The sequence below is a fragment of the Myxocyprinus asiaticus genome, chromosome 16, assembly GCF_019703515.2.
Source record: "Myxocyprinus asiaticus isolate MX2 ecotype Aquarium Trade chromosome 16, UBuf_Myxa_2, whole genome shotgun sequence".
In the NCBI taxonomy this organism is placed as follows: domain Eukaryota; kingdom Metazoa; phylum Chordata; class Actinopteri; order Cypriniformes; family Catostomidae; genus Myxocyprinus; species Myxocyprinus asiaticus.
Genome location: NC_059359.1, coordinates 10496212 through 10519047, shown reverse-complemented (window position 1 = coordinate 10519047; position 22836 = coordinate 10496212). Strand labels below are relative to the sequence as shown.

At 38.2% G+C, this 22836-nt stretch overlaps 1 protein-coding gene across 1 annotated transcript in view; it reads left to right on the top strand.

Annotated features, from left to right (window-relative positions):
- Window positions 1–16731, top strand: part of nek11 (NIMA-related kinase 11) — an 86779-nt gene extending 70048 nt beyond the window's left edge. The window contains exon 15 of the mRNA XM_051721148.1: window positions 16248–16731. Within this exon, the coding sequence (XP_051577108.1) occupies window positions 16248–16452 (205 nt within the window). The 3' untranslated portion in view covers window positions 16453–16731. The remainder of the gene's footprint in view (window positions 1–16247) is intronic.
- Window positions 16732–22836: the final 6105 nt, after the last annotated feature.

Sequence of the window (22836 nt, the reverse complement as noted above, 5' to 3'; positions counted from 1 at the left end):
TGCAAAAAGTATCATACAGAGAAACAGTGTTGTAGGTTGTTAACTTATTACATGTACTATATTAACATAATGGAGGTATAATGGAAATCTAAGGCAGTTTATAATTAGTACACTGAAATAATACTGTCCTCATCAATTCATCATTGCTTAATCTAGAATTCATGCACTAATTAGTTCAGTATTTTTTCAGTGTCACAACTTCATAGGTAACTTTCTCTTAACTCAGTGGCGTAACTACCAGCAGTGTGGGTGGGGCAGCTACACTGGGGCCCACGGTCTAAGGGGGCCCGTGATGACCGGGCCCTACCTTAAAATGTTAAACTGTCTGCACCTTCGTCAGCATACAATGCATGCAATTACCACAGGTTTTAAGTTGGAACTGCTTTGTAATTATAGCTGACTACACACTATGCATCTCATCCATGGTGACCTTTTTTTTTTTTTTTTTTTTAATCTAAAAACGTAAAAATTATAGTTTATTATTAACATAACATCTTACTCTAAACTAATTAGAATATTTAATTAGAAATTACTCATTTTAAGTGATACATCGGACAATTCTTTGCATATTTTGTTTGACATTGTAGGGATTCTTGGGAAATCCTACTGAGCCAGCGTCTGAGGTCATTAATCTGTGCGAACGTAGCGTGATTCCTGAGCTTTCACGGCTACCGCTGCATTTTTTCCTCTGCAGTCCCAAATTCGTTTCTCTCTCCACGAGAGACCGTCATCTCTACCCTGCATTATGCGAGAAAGTGCTGCAGAGTATCGATGATGCAGTGTCACGGTCAAAGACATAATATATTTAATGATATTACAAAGCAGAAAGAGTGGTGCTGAGAAAGAACATAAAGCAACAGTGATACTGTTATTGGGCATGTCCAGCATGAAAGTTCAGCTGATCAAGCAAACTGTCTGTGATGTCAGGTAAACTTGAAGAGTCCTGTCGTTTTGTTCAGGAGAAAGATGATAATAGTGTCATAATAAACTGACAGTTAATTAATCTAGTCCCAAAAACATGGCTGTGATCAGGTGGATTACTGGTATAATTGGTTTTATTTTAAATGTAACTTTTTTAAGTAAAATGCAGCCTTTTAGAATAAATAGCACAACTCATTTGCGGAATTCCATTTTAACAATTTAAGAGACATTTTAAGATAAATAAGATATTTCTCATGATTTCTGAAAAGGTGCCTTGAGAGGATTAAATCTATTGAAACATTTAGTGACAATATTGTGCAAACAAAAAAAATTACATAATGTCATATATTCTATGTTAATTCTTGTAGGCTACAAGTGGGTGGGAGTGACAAGGGGCCCCATCAAGTTTGTTTTTTTTTTTGCACTGAGGTCCACAAGATCCAATTTACACCACTGTCTAAACTACATACTGCATGTAACCCTAACTACATTTTAATTCGATTTTCACAACATTTGTATTTTGATAGAGGTTTGAATAAATATTTTGCACATTTTTTGATATTTGACTAATTTGATAACACTTCTATCTGTCAGTAGACTGCAATACTTCCATCTCTATTTAACATCATTTACTATAAATCTATTACACACAATTCGTTTTTCACTGACCATAAATGCAGAAAATGTGGGGAAAAAAACATTGCGTCTTTTTTTTTTTTTTTTGTATTAAACTGAAGAGCTTGCGCGGCGCTCTTCTGTATTGCCAGCTTGCGCAGCAACCTTGTTATTGGTGCTCCCGTCTACAAGAGTAGTCTCATCATTGGTGATCTCATCAGTAAGGGAGGGGGTGGACGGCTTACATTTTAGCACCCACCCCGGCTGATGGCGCTCTAGGCGGACGCCTATGCCTAGAAACAGCCCTGGTGTGTTTGTCTGCATGCCATGTGACTGCTGTAAGTCTCTATTCATGTAAAGGTGTTTACATGCAACACGAAATCAGGGTAATGGGCAAAAATCTACCTGTGTTGACTGGATTATTTTTAAACTGTTTATGACCATACACCGATTTATTGCGTTTACACACCCATTGTTGCTTATCAAGCATAATTGGTGTAAGAACGTGCATGTAAACATGTTCAGTGATAACAGAATTTTCATTTTCAGGTGAACTATCCCGAAAAACCTAAATATTGGACATAAAATATGCTTTTAAATTTTTTTCAAAGTCTTTCAACAGGGGGTGCCTTCTTTTTTCAAATATTTTCATCTGTCATATTAAATTATTCTGATAAAGATAGAAATTGAAATTGAAAGCAGCAGGCCACAGATTTCATCTAGGGGGTAGAAATAAAACTTTTCTACTCATGGGTCCAGAAACAACATTAAACATTCGCAAATTTTGAGTTGATTAATTTTCATAATGGGGGTTGGTTTGAACCTGTCAAGCATGAAATGTTGCCATGTGCTTTTGCTTTTAAAAATATACACAGTGGGGTCCAAAAGTCTGAGACCACTAGTGAAAATGCATCTGTTTTGCGAATACAAAATGTTTAGTTTACAAATGTATGTATTTTGTTATTATCAGTATAACGCATTGAGTGAAACTTTGAATAGAACAATGCATATGAATTTCAGCATATACATAGTATTCATTTTATCCCCCTTTTGCCATTTACCTATTTTGTAAGTGCTCATCAGCTGAAACAGGCATCATTGTACTTGTTAAAATGGATCAAGCTGTAAAGAGTTTTTGTTCGTGGCTCCCAGGCCAGATTCTTTTAAACGTTTTATATGAATTTCACTGCTCTTTGTACTGTTAGAAGACACCTTTGTGAGTTTGACCAGTAGTACCAAGGAAAGATAGAGAAGGTTTGTACTTCTTAAAAGTACTGGGATTAATATTCGGAAGGACTACAATAAAAAGTGATAGTATTCACTAATAGTCCATTCAATGATGATGAAGTTACAGTGGCACTATGTACAAGCTATGGCCTCCTCCTCTAAAGAGGCTTTAAAACAGAGTAAAATTTCTAGAGATGGCCTTAAGATTGAATGACAAACAAAAGAAAATAGACTTGGACAGATATAAACACACTGCATCTTCTGGACCCCTTGTGTTTCTTTTAATTAGGTCTTTAAGAGGTAGATCCATCATCTCTTCTAGATTTCTATTGCTTTCCCTTTTCTGTCTCTTGTACCCAAAGGGATACTTTAAGGGATAGTTCACCCAAAAATTACAATTCTGTCATCATTTACCCACCCCCATGCTATTTCCAGAACTGTATGACTCCATTTCTATGGCACACAAAAGATGTTATGCAGTCTTTTATTGCATGGAAAATGGATGCAATGAAAGTGAATGGTGACTAAAATAACATGCTGCCTAACAAGTCAGTCATGGGTTGGAAACATGAGAATGAGTAAATCATGTCAGAATTGTTCATTTTGGGGTGGACTATCTCTAAAAGCATGTTCCTGGATGTACATTAAACCTAGAAAAAATAAATAGATTAAAATAACAAAGAATAATACTTTTTTTTTTTTTTTTTTTCTGGTTCTATTTAAGGAAGGAAATCTTTTGTTGTGTGGATGATGCATCTATCAGAATATATGTGCTACTTGGTGGGTCTTTTTTCATCCATAATAGCGGTTTTATTTTTCTTTGTTTAAAAGTGACTAATAAAGGTGAATACATACCTTGACACCAAGGGTCTAAAGACAAAAAATAAAGTAAGGAATCTTGGTGTCATTTTGGAGTCAGACCTTAGTTACAGTAGTCACATCAAAGCAATAACTAAATCAGCCTACTATCATCTAACAAATATAGCCAGAATTAGATGTTTTGTATCCAGTGAAGACTTAGAGAAACTTGTTCATGCATTCATCACCAGTAGGGTGGACTACTGCAATTAACTCCTCACCGGCCTTCCCAAAAATCCATTAAACACCTGCAGCTCATTCAGATTGCTGCTGCCAGGATTCTCACCCAAACCAAAAAATCAGTGCATATTACTCCAGTCTTCAGTTCTTTACACTGGCTTCCAGTTACATTTAGAATTGATTTTAAAGTACTATTACTCGTTTATAAATCACTTAATAGCCTAGGACCTAAATACATTCCAGATATGCTTGTTGAATATAAACCTAACAGACCTTTCAGATCATTAGGATCAAGTCAGTTAGACATACAGAGGGTTTACTCAAAACAAGGTGAGACAGCATTTAGCTATTATGCCACCCACAGCTGGAACCCACTTCCAGAAGAGGTCAGATGTACTCCAACAGTAGCCACATTCAAATCCAGACTGAAAACACGTTTAACTGTGCATTTATTCACTGAGCACTATGCTGCACTTACTGATTGCACTGCATCATTTTATTTCTGTATTCTTTTTCTTTTTAATCTCATTTCTTGTTCTTTTGGTTTTAAAATTAATTTTATTAATTTATATGTAAAGCACTTTGAATTGCAATTGTGTATGAAATGTGCTATATAAATAAACTTGCCTTGCCTGATAATATCAGTGATTATTACTAAATGATTTTCAGTGAAATATGAGTTAAAAGGAGAACATTTATGGTTTGGTGTCGATGAAAGGGTACTCGCAACCCGGTCACATAAGTTGTAATAATATAAAGAGATGGAAAAATTGGGGGGGGGTCACGTGGCGCCATGCAAGGGTCAGACGTGTGAACGGTGAGCTCTGCGCACTTGGCTAGTTTTTAATTCTTTTTGTGTCCTAAACCGGTGAGATTCTATACACTCTGTTTCATAACTGTTCTATGAAGACAGTATGTCAAAGAATTCAAAATCCTCAGGCTCTGGAGACATTAAAAGACACTTACATGCTCAAGCTGATACCCCAGACAGGGCCGCAGACCAGGGACTCAGTTTGGATGGTGCAACTGTCCAGCATGTCGGTGATGCTGACGAAGGTCGTAGCGGACTTGGAGGATCTTGCTGTAATACGTCGATCGATTACTTCCATGGAGGCAAAATTCTCTTAGTTGGTTAGAAGAATGGGGGACGTTGAGAAACGGATTGATTATCTTGAGTCATCGGAGAGGGAATTAGCTGCTAATCCGCTAGTGACCAAGGCAGATTTGCAGTGCGTCTGGGAAAAGTCGGAAGACCTTGAGAATTGTAATCGGCGAAACAGCATCCGAACTGTTGGAATTCCTGAGAATGAAGAAGGCTGAGACACTCCAAGAAACTTTTGCATTGATGAAGGGTTGCTTTTACACTGAAGTTCCCGGCTAGATTGAGAATAGATGCTAAGGATGGCCGCAAAGTATTTACTTGTCCCCAACAAGCATTGTCCTTTATAAAGTCAAGGGAACGAGTAAGTCATTGTGTGGTGCTTGCTTTGCAGCCAAGTGGACCTGACTCACTGAACATTCACTTGACTGTCCGAGGAAACTGGGCGCCGCCTTTGTTTCTTTCTTTGCTGGTTCTGCCTAGCGGCTGGAGTTTGTTTTGTGGAATAACAGTCCTTCGTGACAGATGTGGGTGAATCTGCTTGTTCTTTGTGCTTATGCCTCCTATTGGATGCAGTTTGTTTTGTGGAATATTTTTTTGCAGGACATTGGAAGGATTAGGTCATCTACTGCACTTATGAAACAGCCGGCTCACTGAATATTCGTTTGACTGCCCGAGGAAACTGAACGTTTTTTTATTTTTATTTTTTTTATTTTTTTTATTTATTTTTATTTATTTATTTATTTTGTGTGTGTGTGTGTGTGTGTGTGTGTGTGTTGGTTCCACTAGAGGCTGGAGCTTGTTTTGGGGAGGAACACACCTTCGGGACAGTACGTTGATGAATCTACATGTTCTTTTTGTTTATTCTGCTTATTGGCTGGAGCTTGTTTTATAGATTTTCTTCTGTTATGTAATTCTGTCTCACATAATTTGTATAGAAGCACTGGACTTGAGCAATCCGACGGCAAAGTTGTCGTGGGGGCTCTCGTAGGCGTACATGGACTGTTTGAGTTTAGAGGGATGGACGCCAGTTGGCACTGTCGAGCACGGGTATAATGCGCACGTTTTTCTTTTTTCTGTTTGTTTGGTTCGGGAGGAAGTTCAGGGTTTGATTGTTGCACTGATGTTGGAATGTGGTCTTTATAATCTTGTTTTTGACACAGTCTATTTTTTCTAATATGTCAAAATGTCAGATGTTAATATGAGTGGATTGTCTTTCTCCATGTGGAATGTGAATGGGTTGGGGCACCCCATAAAAAGGAAGGAAGGTTTTTTCTTTTCTTAAACGTAAGAAATATGATATGTGTTTCTTCAAGAAACACTGTCTTTCTCCGCAGGAAGCTGAAAAATTTGGGAAGATATGGGGTGGACATGTTTTATTTAGTGCTGGCTCAAGTAAGAGCAGGGGAGTCATTACATTGATAAGTAAGCATCTACAATTCAAATGTCTCAAACAGATTAAAGATAAATTAGGAAGAGTCATTATTGTTTTAGCAGAAATTCAGGGGCAAAGGTTGATTTTGGCTAATATTTACACACCAAACATTGATGATCAGGGCTTTTTTATATCTTGAAGGGATGTTGCAAGCCGCTGGCACCCCTCATGATATAGTATTGGGAGGAGACTTTAATCTTTTGATGGACTCAGTCTTTGGTCATAGTGAAGCAAAAGTGTGCAAGCCCCCTAGAGCAACATTGACGCTTCACAGGATGTGTAAGAAATCTTGGTCTTACAGATATTTGGAGACTTTTGAACCTATCTGGTAGGGTCTATACATTATTTTCATCAGTCTATAAGATTTATTCTAGAATAGATTTTTTTTATATATATCTCTAAGTCCCTCATTTCATCTTTTGTTGATTGCTCAGTTGGAAACCTCTTAGTCTAAGATCACACCCTGGTGAGTTTAGAGGTGTTGCCACATATGAGGAAAAATAAATCATATAGTTGGCGCTTTAATGTATCCCTTTTGCGAAATCCTGAATTTCAACAAATGTTAAAGGCTGAAATTAATGTTTATATGGAGTCCAACTGGTCCTCAGTATCCTCTGTGGGCGTGGCTTGGGAGGCACTTAAGGTGGTTCTTAGGGGGTCGGATCATACAGTATACCTCATTCATCAAAAAGTCCAAAGCACGAGAACTCGTGGAGTTGGAAGGGAATATTAAAAGTGCTGAGGCAGAGCTGAAGCGCCGAATGTCATCTGATGGCCTCAGAGAATTGACCTGATTGAAATATAGATGTAATACTATTTTGTCACGAAAGGTGGAGTTTTGGCTATTTAGGGCAAGACAGTTATACTTTGAGTCAGGGGACAAAGCAGGGAAGCTTTTGGCTAGATATATAAAGCAGAGAGAGTCATTTTCTACCATTCCCTCATTGAAATCTGCTGGTGGTGAAATTTTTACCTCGGCCATTGATATTAATAATGCTTTTAAAGAATTCTATCTTGATCTTTGTAGTTCCACATCTTTGTCTACTGATGAAGATATTAGAAACTTTGTGGAATCATTAGAACTCCCTAAACTGATGACTGAGCAAAACAATTATCTTGATTCTGAGATAACCTTGGAGGAGCTTGGCGAGGTAATTCAGGACTTGCCTACAGGCAAGGCTCCGGGGCCAGATGGCTTTGCCACTGAATTTTTTAGATCTTATGCTACAGAATTGGCTCCACTTTTGCTAGAAATTTATACGGAAACATTAAAGAATGCAAAGCTTCTGCCAACAATGAAACAAGCCCAGATCAGTCTGATACTTAAAAAGGACAAAGATCCAAGCGAATGTAAGAGTTACTGTCCAATTTCCCTGAACCAGTTAGACGTCAAAATATTGTCAAAAATTCTGGCTAACCAACTGTGTAAAGTTATGACATCTCTTATACATATAGATCAGGTAGGGTTTATTCGGGGCCACAGCTCTTCTGATAACATTAGGCGTTTCATCAGTATCATGTGGTCAGTGGCAAATGATCAGACTCCGGTCGCTGCCATCTCACTTTACACTGAAAAGGCATTTGACATGGTAGAATGAGATTATCTTTTCAAGATTTTGGAAATATACAGGTTCGGGAATACTTTTATTGGATGGATTAAGTTACTTTATAGACACCCGGTAGCAGCTGTACAAACAAATTGATTAATTTCAGAATATTTTACTCTGGATAGGGGCACCCAGAAGGGTTGCCCTCTTTCACCATTATTGCTCTGTCTTGACCTGGAACCATTAGCAGCCGCGATAAGAAGGTAAGATGATTTTCCAGGGGTGGTGGCAGGAGGTATGGCACGTAAGCTTTTGCTTTACGCTGATGATATTTTATTATTTGTCTCTGACCCCACTAGATCTATACCTTGCCTCCACAGGATTATTAATTCCTTTTCTAAATTCTCAGGATACAGAGTCAGTTGTTCTAAATCCAAACCTTTGGCTCTGACAGCATACTGCCCAGTAACGGATTTTCAGCCAGGCGCCTTTCAGTGGCGCAAACAGGGCATTAAGTATTTGGGCATTTTATTTCCTTTAGTTAATTTAGTTAATATTGACCCCTTAATAAAAAGGTTTTCGAGCGATGTGGGCAGGTGGGCTTCATTACATTTATCTATGATTGGGAAGGTTAATGTTATTCAAATGAATTGTATTCCAAAATTTAACTACCTGTTACAGCTTCTCTCTGTAGATGTCCTCCTCTCTTATTTCAAGCAATTTGATAGCATAGCGAAGTCCTTCATTTGGAATGGTAAACGTCCCATATTACATTTCAATAAGTTACATAGGCCCCTGACACCCCTGGAGTTGCGAGTTCGAATCCAGGGCATGCTGAGTGACACCAACCAGGTCTCCTAAGCAACCAAATTGGCCCAGTTGCTAGGAGGGTAGAGTCACATGGGGTAACCTCCTCATGGTCACTATAATGTGTGATTCTCGCTCTCGGTGGGGTGCATGGTGAGTTGTGCATGGATGCCACGGAGAATAGCGTGAACCTCCACACGTACTGTTTCTGCGGTAACATACTCAACAAGCCACGTGATAAGATGCGTGGATTGATGGTCTCAGACGAGGAGGCAACTGAGATTCATCCTCCGCCACCTGGATTGAGGCGAGTCACTATGCCACCATGAGGACTTAGAGTGCATTGGGAATTGAGCATTCCAAATTGGGGAGAAAATGGGAGAAATGTTTTTTTAAAAAATAACCGGAGAAGTTACACCCAGTTGTCTCGCATTTGCACTTGGTGTGGACAAAAGTGTCCACAGTGTTTAATTCTGACATTTATTTAAATGTTGCCTCAAGAATATGGCTGAACCCAAAATTATGTATTAACAAGTCCCCTTTTTGTTGGTCAGAGTGGATCGGAAGGGGGGTTACCACACTCGGTGACCTATATGAGAGCGGAGTGCTGAGATCCTTTGAAAATTTAGCTCAACATTTTGGGATTCCTAGATCTCAGTTCTACAAGTATTTACAGCTGCACCACCTGTTCTGTACTGTTTTTACACCCCCCTAAAGTGGCAGATGATCTGGGAGTGGTGATTACTGCTTTTGGAAAAGGTCATGAGGCATCAGTGTATTACTCCCTGCTAATTCAGAGTCTGGGGGACGGAACTTTAACTTCTCTTAAGAGATTATGGGAGAAAGATTTAAACTTGGTATTGGAGGAGTGAGTGTGGGCTAGGATTCTAAATAACATCAAGTCTGCATCTAGAGATGCAAGGGTGCGCCTTATGTGATTCAAGATATTACATAGTCTGTTGGACCCCCTCTAGATTGTATAGGCTTGGTCTTAAAGACACACCCACCTGCTGTTTATGTCAATCAGAAGATGGAGACACAACCAATGTCTTTTGGGGATGTGTTATGATCCAAGAATTTTGGTTGAAGATTCAGAGTTTTATGTGTGAGGTATTGGGCACTCAAATTTTATTTTGCCCCAGACTCACATAAAAAACTGGGTCCTAATTAGAGTTATGATCACCAGACAGATAATTTTAAGGGGTTGGAAGTCGGCTGAAACGCCCCCATTTCAGGAGCGGTGTTTGGAGATGGGCAGGGTGGCAGCTTTTGAAGAGGGGTCATCCAGAAACTGGAGAATTTAGACTTGTTTGTGGGGAAATGGGCCAAATATCTGGCTTTTTTGGAGGGCTCTCGGGGAGGGACAGTGGAGAGAGAGGTGTAGTGGATGTGTGTGATTATTATATATTTTTTTGTTTTGTTTTTTTGTTTGTGTGTCTAAAGTGAGGGTTAAATATTGATTCTGTTTGTATATGTTTTGCTTTTCTTTGTTTAACAGATAAATCAATAAAAAATGTTAATCACAAAAAAAAAATTGCATGAAGTCATTCGATTTGGCTTGTACAAAAACGTATGACTTTTACACTCATAGTAAAAAATGTATGAACCAACAAATAATGTAATTATTGTTTTCCCTAAGTTTAACGCCTACAGTTGAAGTCAGAAGTTTACATACACTTAGGCTGAAGTCATTAAAACTCATTTTTTAATCACTCCACAGATTTCATTTTGGCAAACTATAGTTTTGGCAAGTCATTTAGGACATCTACTTTGTGCATGACACATGTAATTTTTCCAGCAGTTGTTTACAGACAGATTGTTTCACTTTTAATTGACTATCACAATTCATAAGTCAGAAGTTTACATACACTAAGTTAACTGTGCCTTTAAGCAGCTTGGAAAATTCCAGAAAACGATGTCAAGCCTTTAAGCAATTAGACAATTAGCTTCTGATAGGCTAATTGGAGTCAATTGGAGGTGTACCTGTGGATGTATTTTAAGGCCTATCTTCAAACCCAGTGTCTCTTTGCTTGACATCATGGGAAAATCAAAAGAAATCAGCCAAAAAAAAATTGTGGACCTCCACATGTCTGGTTCATCCTTGGGAGCAATTTCCAAATGGCTGAAGATACCACGTTTATCTGTACAAACAATAGTACGCAAGTATAAACACCATGGGACCAGGCAGCCATCATACTGCTCAGGAAGGAGACACATTCTGTCTCCTAGAGATGAACATAGTTTGGTGCAAAAAGTGCAAATCAATCCCAGAACAACAGCAAAGGACCTTGTGAAGATGCTGGAGGAAACAGGTAGACAAGTTTCTATATCCACAGTAAAACGAGTTCTATATCGACATAACCTGAAAGGCTGCTCAGCAAGGAAGAAGCCACTGCTCCAAAACCGCCATAACAAAGCCAGACTACAGTTTGCAAGTGCACAAAGATCTTACTTTTTGGAGACATTTCTTCTGGTTTGATGAAACAAAAATGTAACTGTTTGGCCATAATGACCATTGTTATGTTTGGAGGAAAAAGGGTGAGGCTTGCAAGCTGAAGAACACCATCCCAACTGTAAAGCATGGGGGTGACAGCATCATGTTGTGCGGGTGCTTTGCTTCAGGAGGGACTGGTGCACTTCACAAAATGTATGGCATCATGAGGAAGGAAAATTATGTGGATATATTGAAGCAAAATCTCAAGACATCAGCCAGGAAGTTAAAGCTCGGTTGCAAATGGGTCTTCCAAATGGACAATGACCCCAAGCATACCTCCAAAGTTGTGGCAAAATGGCTTAAGGACAACAAAGTCAAGGTATTGGAGTGGCCATCACAAAGCCCTGACCTCAGTCTGATTTGTGGGCAGAAATAAAAAAGTGTGTGTAAGCAAGGAGGCCTACAAACCTGACTCAGTTACACCAGTTCTGTCTGGAGGAATGGGCCAGAATTCCAGCAACTTATTGTGAGACGCTTGTGGAAGGCTACCCAAAATGTTTGACCCAAGTTAAACTATTTAAATGCAATGCTACCAAATACTAACAAATTGTATGTAAACTTCTGACCCACTGGGAATGTGATGAAAGAAATAAAAGCTGCAATAAATAATTATCTCTACTATTATTCTGACATTTCACATTCTTAAAATAAAGTAGTGATCCTAACTGACCCAAGACAGGGAATGTTTTCTACGATTAAATGTCAGGAATTGTGAAAAACTGAGTTTAAATGTATTTGGCTAAGGTGTATGTTAACTTATGATTTCAACTGTAACCCAAACATAAATCTAACCATAAAGTCTAACCCCTTACCTAAACCCTAAATCTAACCATTATTTTAAAGGAAAATAACTTGTTTACCACAGAAGAAAACATTTTGGTTTGGAATGAGACAAGGGAAGCGTAATACAGGTTATTGATATACTGTACATCAATACTTTGTATTGCATAAATAAATATGGAATGAGTAACCAAATTTGTTCACTGACGTTTTCTTTGTTAAAATAAATTGTTGTATAGGATGCTAGTAAAATTTGATGCCTGTATTGTATTGATTTAAAACTGCTTGTAAGTTTATACTCTTTCTGATTATAATCCAGTAGAAACCGCTGCGATTAGCAGACAGCAATCCATCATTTAGTTGGAGGTTTACAGGCTTTTAGTCACAAATGTTACATTCTCCAGCACATTAAATCACTTGGAGATTAAATCTATTTAGTTCCATAGACCAGAGGAAATCAGATTTGTGTGGCCCTATCCCTCACAGGGGCGGTGCCAGGATTTCTTCCCAGGGGTGGCTGGGGGTTGCGAGTGTTATGCGCAAACACAGTACTTTCCTACTTTTCCTAAGTGCAAAACAAAACGACGAGTCTGAAAATACAACAGCAAATCTAAAAACAAAAGAAGAAATCAGAAAACACAACACCAAATCATGTTAGAAAACACAATGGCAGGTCAAAAAACAATGACGACAGAAAACACAATGACAAGTAAGTCTAAACAGAATGAGTATGTACCATAGCTTCTCACCTGACTGGCTGTGTGGATGGTATCTAGCCCTTTCTTCATGATTGGTTCACTGATTATTTGTATGAAGAATTGCTTGCTTCTATGACAAAATTGCTTGCTATGTTCCTCATTTGTATGTCGCTTTGGATAAAAGCATCTGCTAAATCACTAAATGTAAATGTACATTTCAAACTCATGGCAAAAGCTTACTGACTGACAAACTGAATAATTTGGAGGGGTTTCACTCTCAGTAAAACAGTAATGGGACACTTTTGAACACAGAAAACAACAAGAGAGAGCGGTATACAGTTAGTTTTAGGTACGATATCCACCTACGGTGAAGACAGAGCATAAGGGACCGTCTAAAAGTCCACAAACTGTGCTAAAACATTGGTGCCGTCAAAAAAAAGTAACAAAAATGTATCAAGATGGTATTTTTTACATTCCAAAGGTTGTATTAGACTGTCAGTAGAGTGAATGACTCACTTAATTGATGAAGTTTAGTGATTTAAACAAAAAATAATTTAAAACTATTTGTGTAATTGCACATACTGGGAAAATCTCACCTAAAGTCAGTCAGCCTATCCATTAGCATCCTACTACAACTTTTAGAATATGAAAATAATATCTTGGTGAATGTCAATTTTCTTTTTTTATAATTGAACTGTGTATAATTGTATATGCTGGGAATTCTTCATATGTATTAAGTCAGCCAATACACTGGCTGCCTACTGCAACCTTTAGAATGTGAAAATGCTTTTCTAATAACAGTGTTTGTTATGTTAAAGCGTGCAAATAAATTGAATGAATGCTTGGACATCACCAACGTTTTAGCGCAGTTTATGGACTTTTTAGACGGTCCCTTACATACCGTAGGGGGATGTCATAACTAACTAAAACTAAATTAATCCAGTTCGCTTTTATTACTCTCTGTGTTCTAAAGTGTTAGAAACCACTCCAAATGATACATTTTTTCAATCAGTGATGCTTTTGGCATGAATTTTGAAATAATTGCGCAAGTGGGCAGCGAACCAATCATGATGAAAGGGCTAGATACCATCCACACAGCCAATCAGGTAAGAAGCTATGGTACATACCCTTTCCGTCTCCACTGACTTGTCCTTGTGTTTTCTGCCTTGCTGTTGTGTTTTCTGACTTGTTTTGTTTCCGTATTTGCCGTTGTGTTTTCAGATTTGTTGTTTTGTTTTGCACTTTACAGCCACTGTATTTTCATGACAATGAATCACATTTTCCCCTACAGTTCTCATAACCGTAATGCAACTGGATGATATGATTTTAAATTCTCATTCTCATTACCATAATGACCACCATGAGAATTACAAACTCAAACTTAAAACAACAGGTGCATTACAGTAATGAAAATAAGGTCAGAAGGGCGATGTGCTTAATTGTTATAAAAATGTGACAAACCAAAAATCCTAATGGACCTAAAATAGGCTTAATTTTTCTCAATGCAAAAAATATAATTGCTTATGTTTTTCTTTTGATTTTGAGAAAAATACAACCTATATGTGTTTTAGTGAGATTCACACTTGTACCTATTTTTAGCTCTCTTTGATTAGAGAAAAGACGTCCTTTTATATTAGGTTTGCCAGCTGTTGATGTATTTCACCTTATATGCACGTGTGTGTGTGAGAGAGAGAGAGAGAGAGAGAGAGAGAGAGAGAGAGGCTGCTCTGCTCTGGCTGAGGGGTCCAGAGGTGCCAGCAGAAATCACACTGGCATTGAGAGGGGGGAAGTGATTCGCGGTGTCTGCTCACATATCCAACACCTGTCAGGGGGGCATTTTTACAAGACATCCCGCTTGTACACATCCACTTCTCCCATGGTTTGAGATACTGAATGTTGTAGGATACATTTAGAACAGGAATTTCAGAACTACAACACTCCTGTTTTGAAAGTGTTTGTTTTTTTGCATACAATTTACGTGACAAAATATTATTTTATTTTTTTTAGACTTTTGTGTGTAATTTACTAGAAACCACTGCTAATTCAATCAGTATTCAAACAAGTCATGTTTCTTCATAGAAGTGCTCTCGGTTCTCTGAGTTTTCATTGTGAAGTATGAACTGTGGGGAGTGTACAAAACTCTGCATGTATAGTATGTTTGCTTGTATGCATATGTACATTTAAATTATTTTCTCTGTTTAAACATGCCAACACTTGGGTCCTCCCAAGGTTTCTTTCTTGTCCTACATAAACATCGTAGTGAGGTTTTGCCTTGCCAAAGTTGCTTTTGGCTTGCTCACTAGGGGAGTTAAGGTGTTATTGTTTGTAAAGCTGCTCTGGAACAATTTTTATTGTGAAAAGTGCTATAATAACTAAAATGTAATTAGGGCCCAAGCACTGAAAGTGCGGAGGCCCTGTTGTTCTTCTAAGGATTATTATTATTATTTTTATTTTAAAAAATGTTTTCAAGGTTTCGGGGCTTTAGGAGCACTTGTGGGTCACGGTCGTAGCGCCACCAACTGGTGGAAGGAAGTGTGGTCCTTTTAACAGACTTTGAAATAACCCTCTTATGTTTACCGGAATTGCTTCAAATGTTTTTAGAATAATGTCAAGACAGTACGGATTTAAAATTCTGAAGGGATTCTTGATATCTTAAATAGTGTTGCCATGGCAACGCATTAAATGTAATTATTCCTTTTTACGTATATTCACATGTTTTTGAGGTACTTGGAATGCATGAATTTTCATATTTTGCGCACACATCAGAGTTGTCAGCCATTAGGCTTGGGAAAAAGAACATATGGGCATATGGGTGTGGCTGGGGAGCTCTGTAGCACCACCTTTTGACAAAAGTGGTGGGGTCAGTTTCTTCTACGGTCACCAAACTTGCTACATATTTTGATCTCATCAAGCCGGACAACTTTCAAAATTACAGTCTTTAGCTCCGCCCAACAGGAAGTTGGCCATTTTGGATTTAATGTGCATTTTTTTGAAAATTGCAGGCCCTGAACTTTTAAATACTCCTCCTAGGGGATTCATGCGATTCTCACAAAATTTTGTCAACATGATGCCAAGACAAATTGCGAACTGATTTTTGATATCTCTAATAGTGTAGCCATGGCGAGGTAATACATTTATGGCAAAAAAGGGAAATTCTCATATCTTCTGTGTTCATTGACAGATTTAGATCAAACTTGAGAAGTATGTTTGGTCATGTCGGCTAATCGCATTGATGTGGCTATTGTGGGTCACGTTTGTAGCACCACCAACTGACAACAGGAAGTGTGACACTTTGTGTGACTTTAAAAAAGTCCTCTTATATTTACCCTCTCAAATGCATGCACCCACCATGCTTTGTTTTCCTAGAGCCACGAGGTGGCGATGGCACCATAGTGCTTTGGCCCATCATAACTGCTTACAGCTATATTTTTTTGTGTCTTGTAGATCAACTGGTAGAGCATGCTGGGAGCACATGCAATGATACAATGTATAGCTTGAATGCAATGCACTGTGGATAAAATTGTCTGCCTAATGCATACATGGAATGGAATTTAACTGAACTGAATTTAATTTAATTGTGTTTTAGGTTGGTGTGTCAGAGGCTGGGAGAGGAGGTGTTCCTGAAGGTCTATGACTACCTGAAGCAGGCTAGAAAGATACAGGATAGTGAGGAGAACATAAGACAGGCTCTGAGCAGGATGGTGGAGAAGCCCAGTGATTGCTTTGAAGTAGATCAACTGCTTTATTATGAAGAGCTGTTACAGGTTGCACAGGAAAATGCTGTAAGATAACAATGAACAAACACACATACACACTCTCTCTCTCTCTTTCTCTCTCTCTCATACACAGATGTTATATATCCAGGACAATATACAGTAGATCATTTTGTAATAAATGTACATTTAAGATCTGCCTATAGCTTATGTAATGTCAATCCACAATCAACAAGAAATGCATTAAAATGCTTTATATTTGTGATGTGTGATAGATTTATGTCATATTGGAAGTTAAGCATTATACAATTCCATACCTCTAATAAATTATCTCATTCACATAATAATATACACTTAATAAAAACATCTCATTAATATTTAAATATTCTGTGTGGTTAAACAATGATTTGATCTGAAAGCATCGTTGGGTGTATTGTCTGTCCTAGGTATGGGAATAATAAGGAAGTAAGTCTTAAGTCTTTTAGTACTTTTGAGAAATACATTTTTGGAAATAATGAATACAATTAATACTGGATTTACTGTCCTTAGTAGCCTTTTACAAAATTATGAGAAGAAGTTGTGTGTTTACACAGACTAATTAAAATATTTTAGTCTCTTTGTTTATGCATCGGCAGAATAGTACACAACTGAAAGTAATGAACATCATTCGGTTCTGAAAAAAATAAATGGAGCTGGTTCTGAATAAGAACCGGTTCTCGGTTCTCAATACTACTCTGGCCTGAGCAGAACCCTTAATACTATAGTGTATATGGATGTTTTTACTAAATCCAGTCACATATGGCATTAGTTATAAAACACGGAATGTCAAGGAATTTCACATATTTGGGATGAAAATGAATGTTTGAATGCACAGTTAATTAAATTAAAATGGGAATATGTGCCAGTGTGATTATTAAACCGCAAAATGCTGCATTTTGATTGAATAAATAATTAATCTATAAATAAATATAATCTGCATGTGCTGCGCGCTTTAAAATAAATGTGTGAAACTGGCCGCTCATGCACTAAAAACACCTCATCATGGTCATTACGTGCGCTCGTGTGTTTTAGTAGATGACAGAGAGCAGAGCGCTCTGAAGCATGCAGCACATACAGACTTTATATTTATTTAAATCACAGTTTTTTGGGGTTTAATAATCACACTGGGTTATGTAGCGGACTGCTTATCCGGAGGTGAAAAACAACCATCTAAAACACACAGAAGCACAAAAAAATAAAAGCTTGATTTAAATGGATGTGTGAAATGGCAAAAAAAAAAAAAAAGACAGCAGTATATTACTTCTGTATAGTAATGTAATATTTACTGTAATGTAATTAAATAATACGTCAATAACTCACATCTGAGATGTTCTGTTGTGTAGCACTTCATTTGACAAAATATCTCCAGTGTTGTTTCATATTGCAATAATGCAAAGTTATGTTGAGAAATTAAAATAATCAAAATAATTCTGTGTTCATTTGATTAAAGTTTTAATGAATTCATTTCATTTGACACCATCTTTATAATAAAATTTAATTAAACTGTCAAATACAAAATTCAGAAAAAATAACTATCCAATAACCACAATATACTGTACATCATAACCTCTAGTGTGCTTTTGCTTAAATATTACACCCATTGGGCTCATAAAATGTACTGGAAAATTGTGCCTTGAAAAGAGTGGGAACCCTGAAAAACTGACACTTTTGCTGTGTCTGCACAAGTCTATAGACTGTAGCTTTTTTATTGGTATAGCTATTGTTATTTTATTCTTTGATTTGATTCTTTCAGGTTTGACAGAAGTGCATTGTACTGAAATATTACTTACATTCTTTCACCATCTACCCATGCTTTTTTACCGTTTCATGATAAAGGTTATTAATCGACCTGTTTATTTGGTGCCTGTTCACAAATTATAATTGGTGGATTTCTCACAGCTCCAAAAGTTAGCAAGGCAGGGCAAAAACACAACAGTATAAGATCAATAGCAGAGAATGCTGAAGCACAGACACTCGACCTGAGATACCAGCCTTCTTCATTGTTCTGCTATTATCACTGAAGCAAGCCCAGCCATTCATTACAAGTTATCGACTTTTCCTTGACATATGGTAGAATATTGTTGTTTTCCCACTTTAAAGATAGTCCAGATTCTGCTGGAAAGATGGCTTTAATAATCTCGATATTTTGCCATCTGCTAGACGGACAGTTCTTCACAATATTTTCACTGATATAATCAGATAAAAGTATGTTTCAGCAAAGAGCCGTTTGTCACGGTGATGGATTGCGTTTCAGTAATCCTCTTTATCATACTGTTAAAATGAACATTAAAGGTGTCATGAATTGGATTTTTATTTTATTTTATAATGTTCCTTGAGGTCCACTTATAATGTTAGTGTGATTATTATAATTTTTTTTTTTTTAATGAAAAGTAATCGTCATTTAGGAATAATTGGTCATTTTCTATCTAGTTTTTGTGCCTCTGATTCAAACGCTTTTTTGGGGCGTGTGTTCTTGAAGACTTCAGTGTAAACACCCACTGCTGTGATTGGGTAACATCTTTGCATGTGGATAAGTGTAAGCGCCCCCGCCATTATGCACATGTGGGGTTGTTTTAAAAACTTCAGATGGTTAAGAAAATGACAGCTAGAGGAATTCATCCATACAGGTTTGAGTCAGAGTGTGATCCCGAATTAACCTCCTCCACAAACACCACGGATACGGCAGTCTGTGACTGCGTGGTAATTAATCACTGTAATTTACTTGTCTATTTGTGTAATAGGTATTACTTTTATTGTTGTTTAAACTAAGACGCAACACAACGGCGTGTATCTTGTTACATAGTTGGGGCATTTTCCAACGGTGAAACATTTCTGTGTTTTACAAATGCTGAATAATGCATGACAGTACCAAATAAAGTGTAAATACATGATGCTATCACATTTATAACTGTGAAAGGATACACTTAACGTGCAACATGTAAACGTATACAGGATACATTCACCGGTGTTTGTCGCAGTGTCGTTCATCATATAATCATCTTTCTTCATATATTCAATGTAGTGACAAACGCATACGTTGTTCATTACAGTGAGTCATGATTTCATTAAAAAGGAAAGAGATTGTCTAAATATATTGATATCAATACTCTTTAGGTGCATCTGTGGCAATTGTGCCATCATGCCAACAGAACAAGAAAATATATGCTACTTAGAGATCCCTGTGCATTAAAACTAATACACGAGCATCTAAAATCACTAGGATCAAATCAAATACTCAGTACATATCTAACAGTCTGTAACATATGAAGCAAAACAATTAACATGGATACTAACACTTGTTTGTTGCGACATCACTGTCATGTCCAATGTAGTTGGCACTGCATCAACTTTTAATTTAAGTCTCTCTGCATAGCCTGCTTCGAACTGTCTTATTGTGAAAAAATCATTGGTAAAAAGTGAGCAGACAAACATGTTCTTACAGACGCGATCCGGGACTTCATTCAAAATAAACGTCAGCTACTCTTTCTTAATGTTGGGATCCTTGCGAAGCAAATGCAAGAAATCTAGTTTCTCACAACATGGCACTGCACAGTGTCTTGACATCTTCGTGACCATCGTGACACCTCCTGTTGCTCCAAAAATAATCTCACTGCTCTACTTTAACCGCAGGACCGGTGGCCGTCCTAAGCAGTGTCGACGATAAAGTAGGCATTGATCTGTTTATGCAGAGGCTGGCCTGTGCTGATGTAATACCTCACTATGACATATTAGTTCGGAGGAAGTAGAGAAGTCATTTTGGCACCTTGGTTTCAATAAAGCCTTTTTTTTTTTTTTTTGGACTAATGAAGAAGTTTTCGTTTCTGAAATTTACAGTATGTTTTTATAGTTCAATGAACAATTATAAACTCAGCAAAAAAGAAATGTCTTCTCACTATCAACTGTTTTTATTTTCAGCAAACTTAACGTGTAAATATTTGTATGAACATAAAAAGATTCAACAACTAGAACTGAACAAGTTTCACAGACATGTCAAAATCAAAAGTAGCTGTCAGTATCTGGGGTGGCCACCAGCTGCATTAAGTACTGCGGTGCATCTCCTCCTCATGGACTGCACCAGATTTGCCAGTTCTTGCTGTGAGATGTTACCCCACTCTTCCACCAAGGCACTTGCAAGTTCGCAGACATTTCTGGGGGGAATGGCCCTAGCCCTCACCCTCCGATCCAACAGGTCCCAGATGTGCTCAATGGGATTGAGATCCGGGCTCTTTGCTGGCCATGGCAGAACACTGACATTCCTGACTTGCACAGAACGAGCAGTATGGCTGGTGGCATTGTCATGCTGGAGGGTCAGGTCAGGATGAGCCTGCAGGAAGGGTACCACATGAGGGAGGAGGATGTCTTCCCTGTAACGCACAGCATTGAGATTGCCTGCAATGACAACAAGCTCAGTCCAATGATGCTGTGACACACCGCCCCAGCCCATGACGGACCCTCCACCTCCAAATAGATCCTGTTCCAGAGTACAGGCCTCGGTGTAACGCTCATTCCTTCGACGATAAACGCGAGTCCGACCGTCACCCCTGGTGAGACAAAACTGCGACTCGTCAGTGAAGAGCACTTTTTGCTAGTCCTGTCTGGTCCAGCGAAGGTGGGTTTGTGCCCAAAGGCGACATTGTTGCCGTTGATGTCTGGTAAGGACCTGCCTTACACCAGGCCTACAAGCCCTCAGTCCAGCCTCTCTCAGCCTATTCTGGACAGTCTGAGCACTGATGGAGGGATTGTGCGTTCCTGGTGTATCTCGGGCAGTTGTTGTTGCTATCCTGTACCTGTCCCGCAGGTATGATATTCGGATGCACTGATCCTGTGCAGGTGTTGTTACACGTGGTCTGCCACTGCGAGGATGATCAGCTGTCCTTCCTGTCTCCCTGTAGCACTGTCTTAGGCATCTCACAATACGAACATTGCAATTTATTGCCCTGGCCACATCTGCAGTCCTCATGCCTCCATGCAGCATGCCTAAGGCATGTTCACGCAGATGAGCAGGGACCCTGGGCATCTTTCTTTTGGTGTTTTTCAGAGTCAGTAGAAAGGTCTCTTTAGTGTCCTAAGGTTTTATAACTGTGACCTTAATTGCCTACCATCATTAAGCTGTTAGTTTCTTAATGATCGTTCCACAGGTGCATGTTCATTAATTGTTTATAGTTCATTGAACAAGCATGGAAAACATTGTTTAAACCTTTTACAATAAAGATCTGTAAAGTTATTTGGATTTTTACAAAATGATCTTTAAAATACAGTGTCCTGAAAAAGGGACGTTTCTGTCAAGATATCGTGGTAAGTTTGATTTTCCAATTCATGACCCCTTTAAAGAAATATTGTTGGACGAATTCACTAAGTTGCGCAAAAACCTGCGTCAAGCACCGAGACAGTCATGCTGTCTTTGTAACTCTGATTTTTTTTTTGCATTTTTAATGGCATTCCAGTTTGCCATCAAGTATGCACTGAGACACATCCTTCTACAGTTCATACTTTTTTCCACATCAAGAGAAACAAAGCTCTCACACCCCACTCAGAATTCATTGTTTCTATGCCAGGTGGTCCTGTGACCCTATCAACACTCTCTCTTTATCATGACTGTATTATCAAGCACCTTCTCACGTTCTGCTTGACTGGCGAGAGATGGAATTCTGTCATAATGATAGACGCCTTGAGGGATTCGCTGCTTATGCTTCCTCCAGTCAAACCATGCATTAAAAAGTGATGTTTATAAAATGTAATCATTGACCAATAGAGAAATAGTGAGTTATGGTGTGATTTACTGTTTTCCTCTGCTGCAATAAATCATTTGCATTTTCTCTCAGGCCCTTAATTTACTGTTCTTCAAAAAAAGTTTTTTACACATTAGCCCATTTTTGGAGATGCCTTCAGACACGGTGTTTGATAAAATTACCAAATATTATTCAAATATGTATAGTATAATATAGCTTTTGCCCTGGGGCCCCAAAAGAGAATGGCTGCTGATTGCATTACCCATGTGGTGATGTGGATAACAAGTATCAATTAACAATAAATATAAAAAACTTTAGATTCAATTGAGATGCATGGGAACTTTCACAGTGTATGAATGTGCACAACTACAAATGTTCAGAATTGACTAGTCAGTGGGTTGCCTGTCGCTGCTGAAAAAAATAGTTTAAAGCCAGCCTTAAGTGGTTTTCTGTTCTTAGTGGGTTTAAGCTGGTATAACTGGTCTCCAATCCTGGCCAGTCTGGTCTTCAGATGGTCTAATTAGTCTCCCAGCCTAACTATCTGGCAAGTGCCCAAAACCCTCTAAAACCAGCAAACAGTCCAGCCTAACCAACTTAGCATAGTATAGTACAGTATGGTATAGTACGCTATAGAAGGCTATAGTATAGAATAGAACAGTATAGTATAGTATAGGGCAATATAGTACTGTACAAT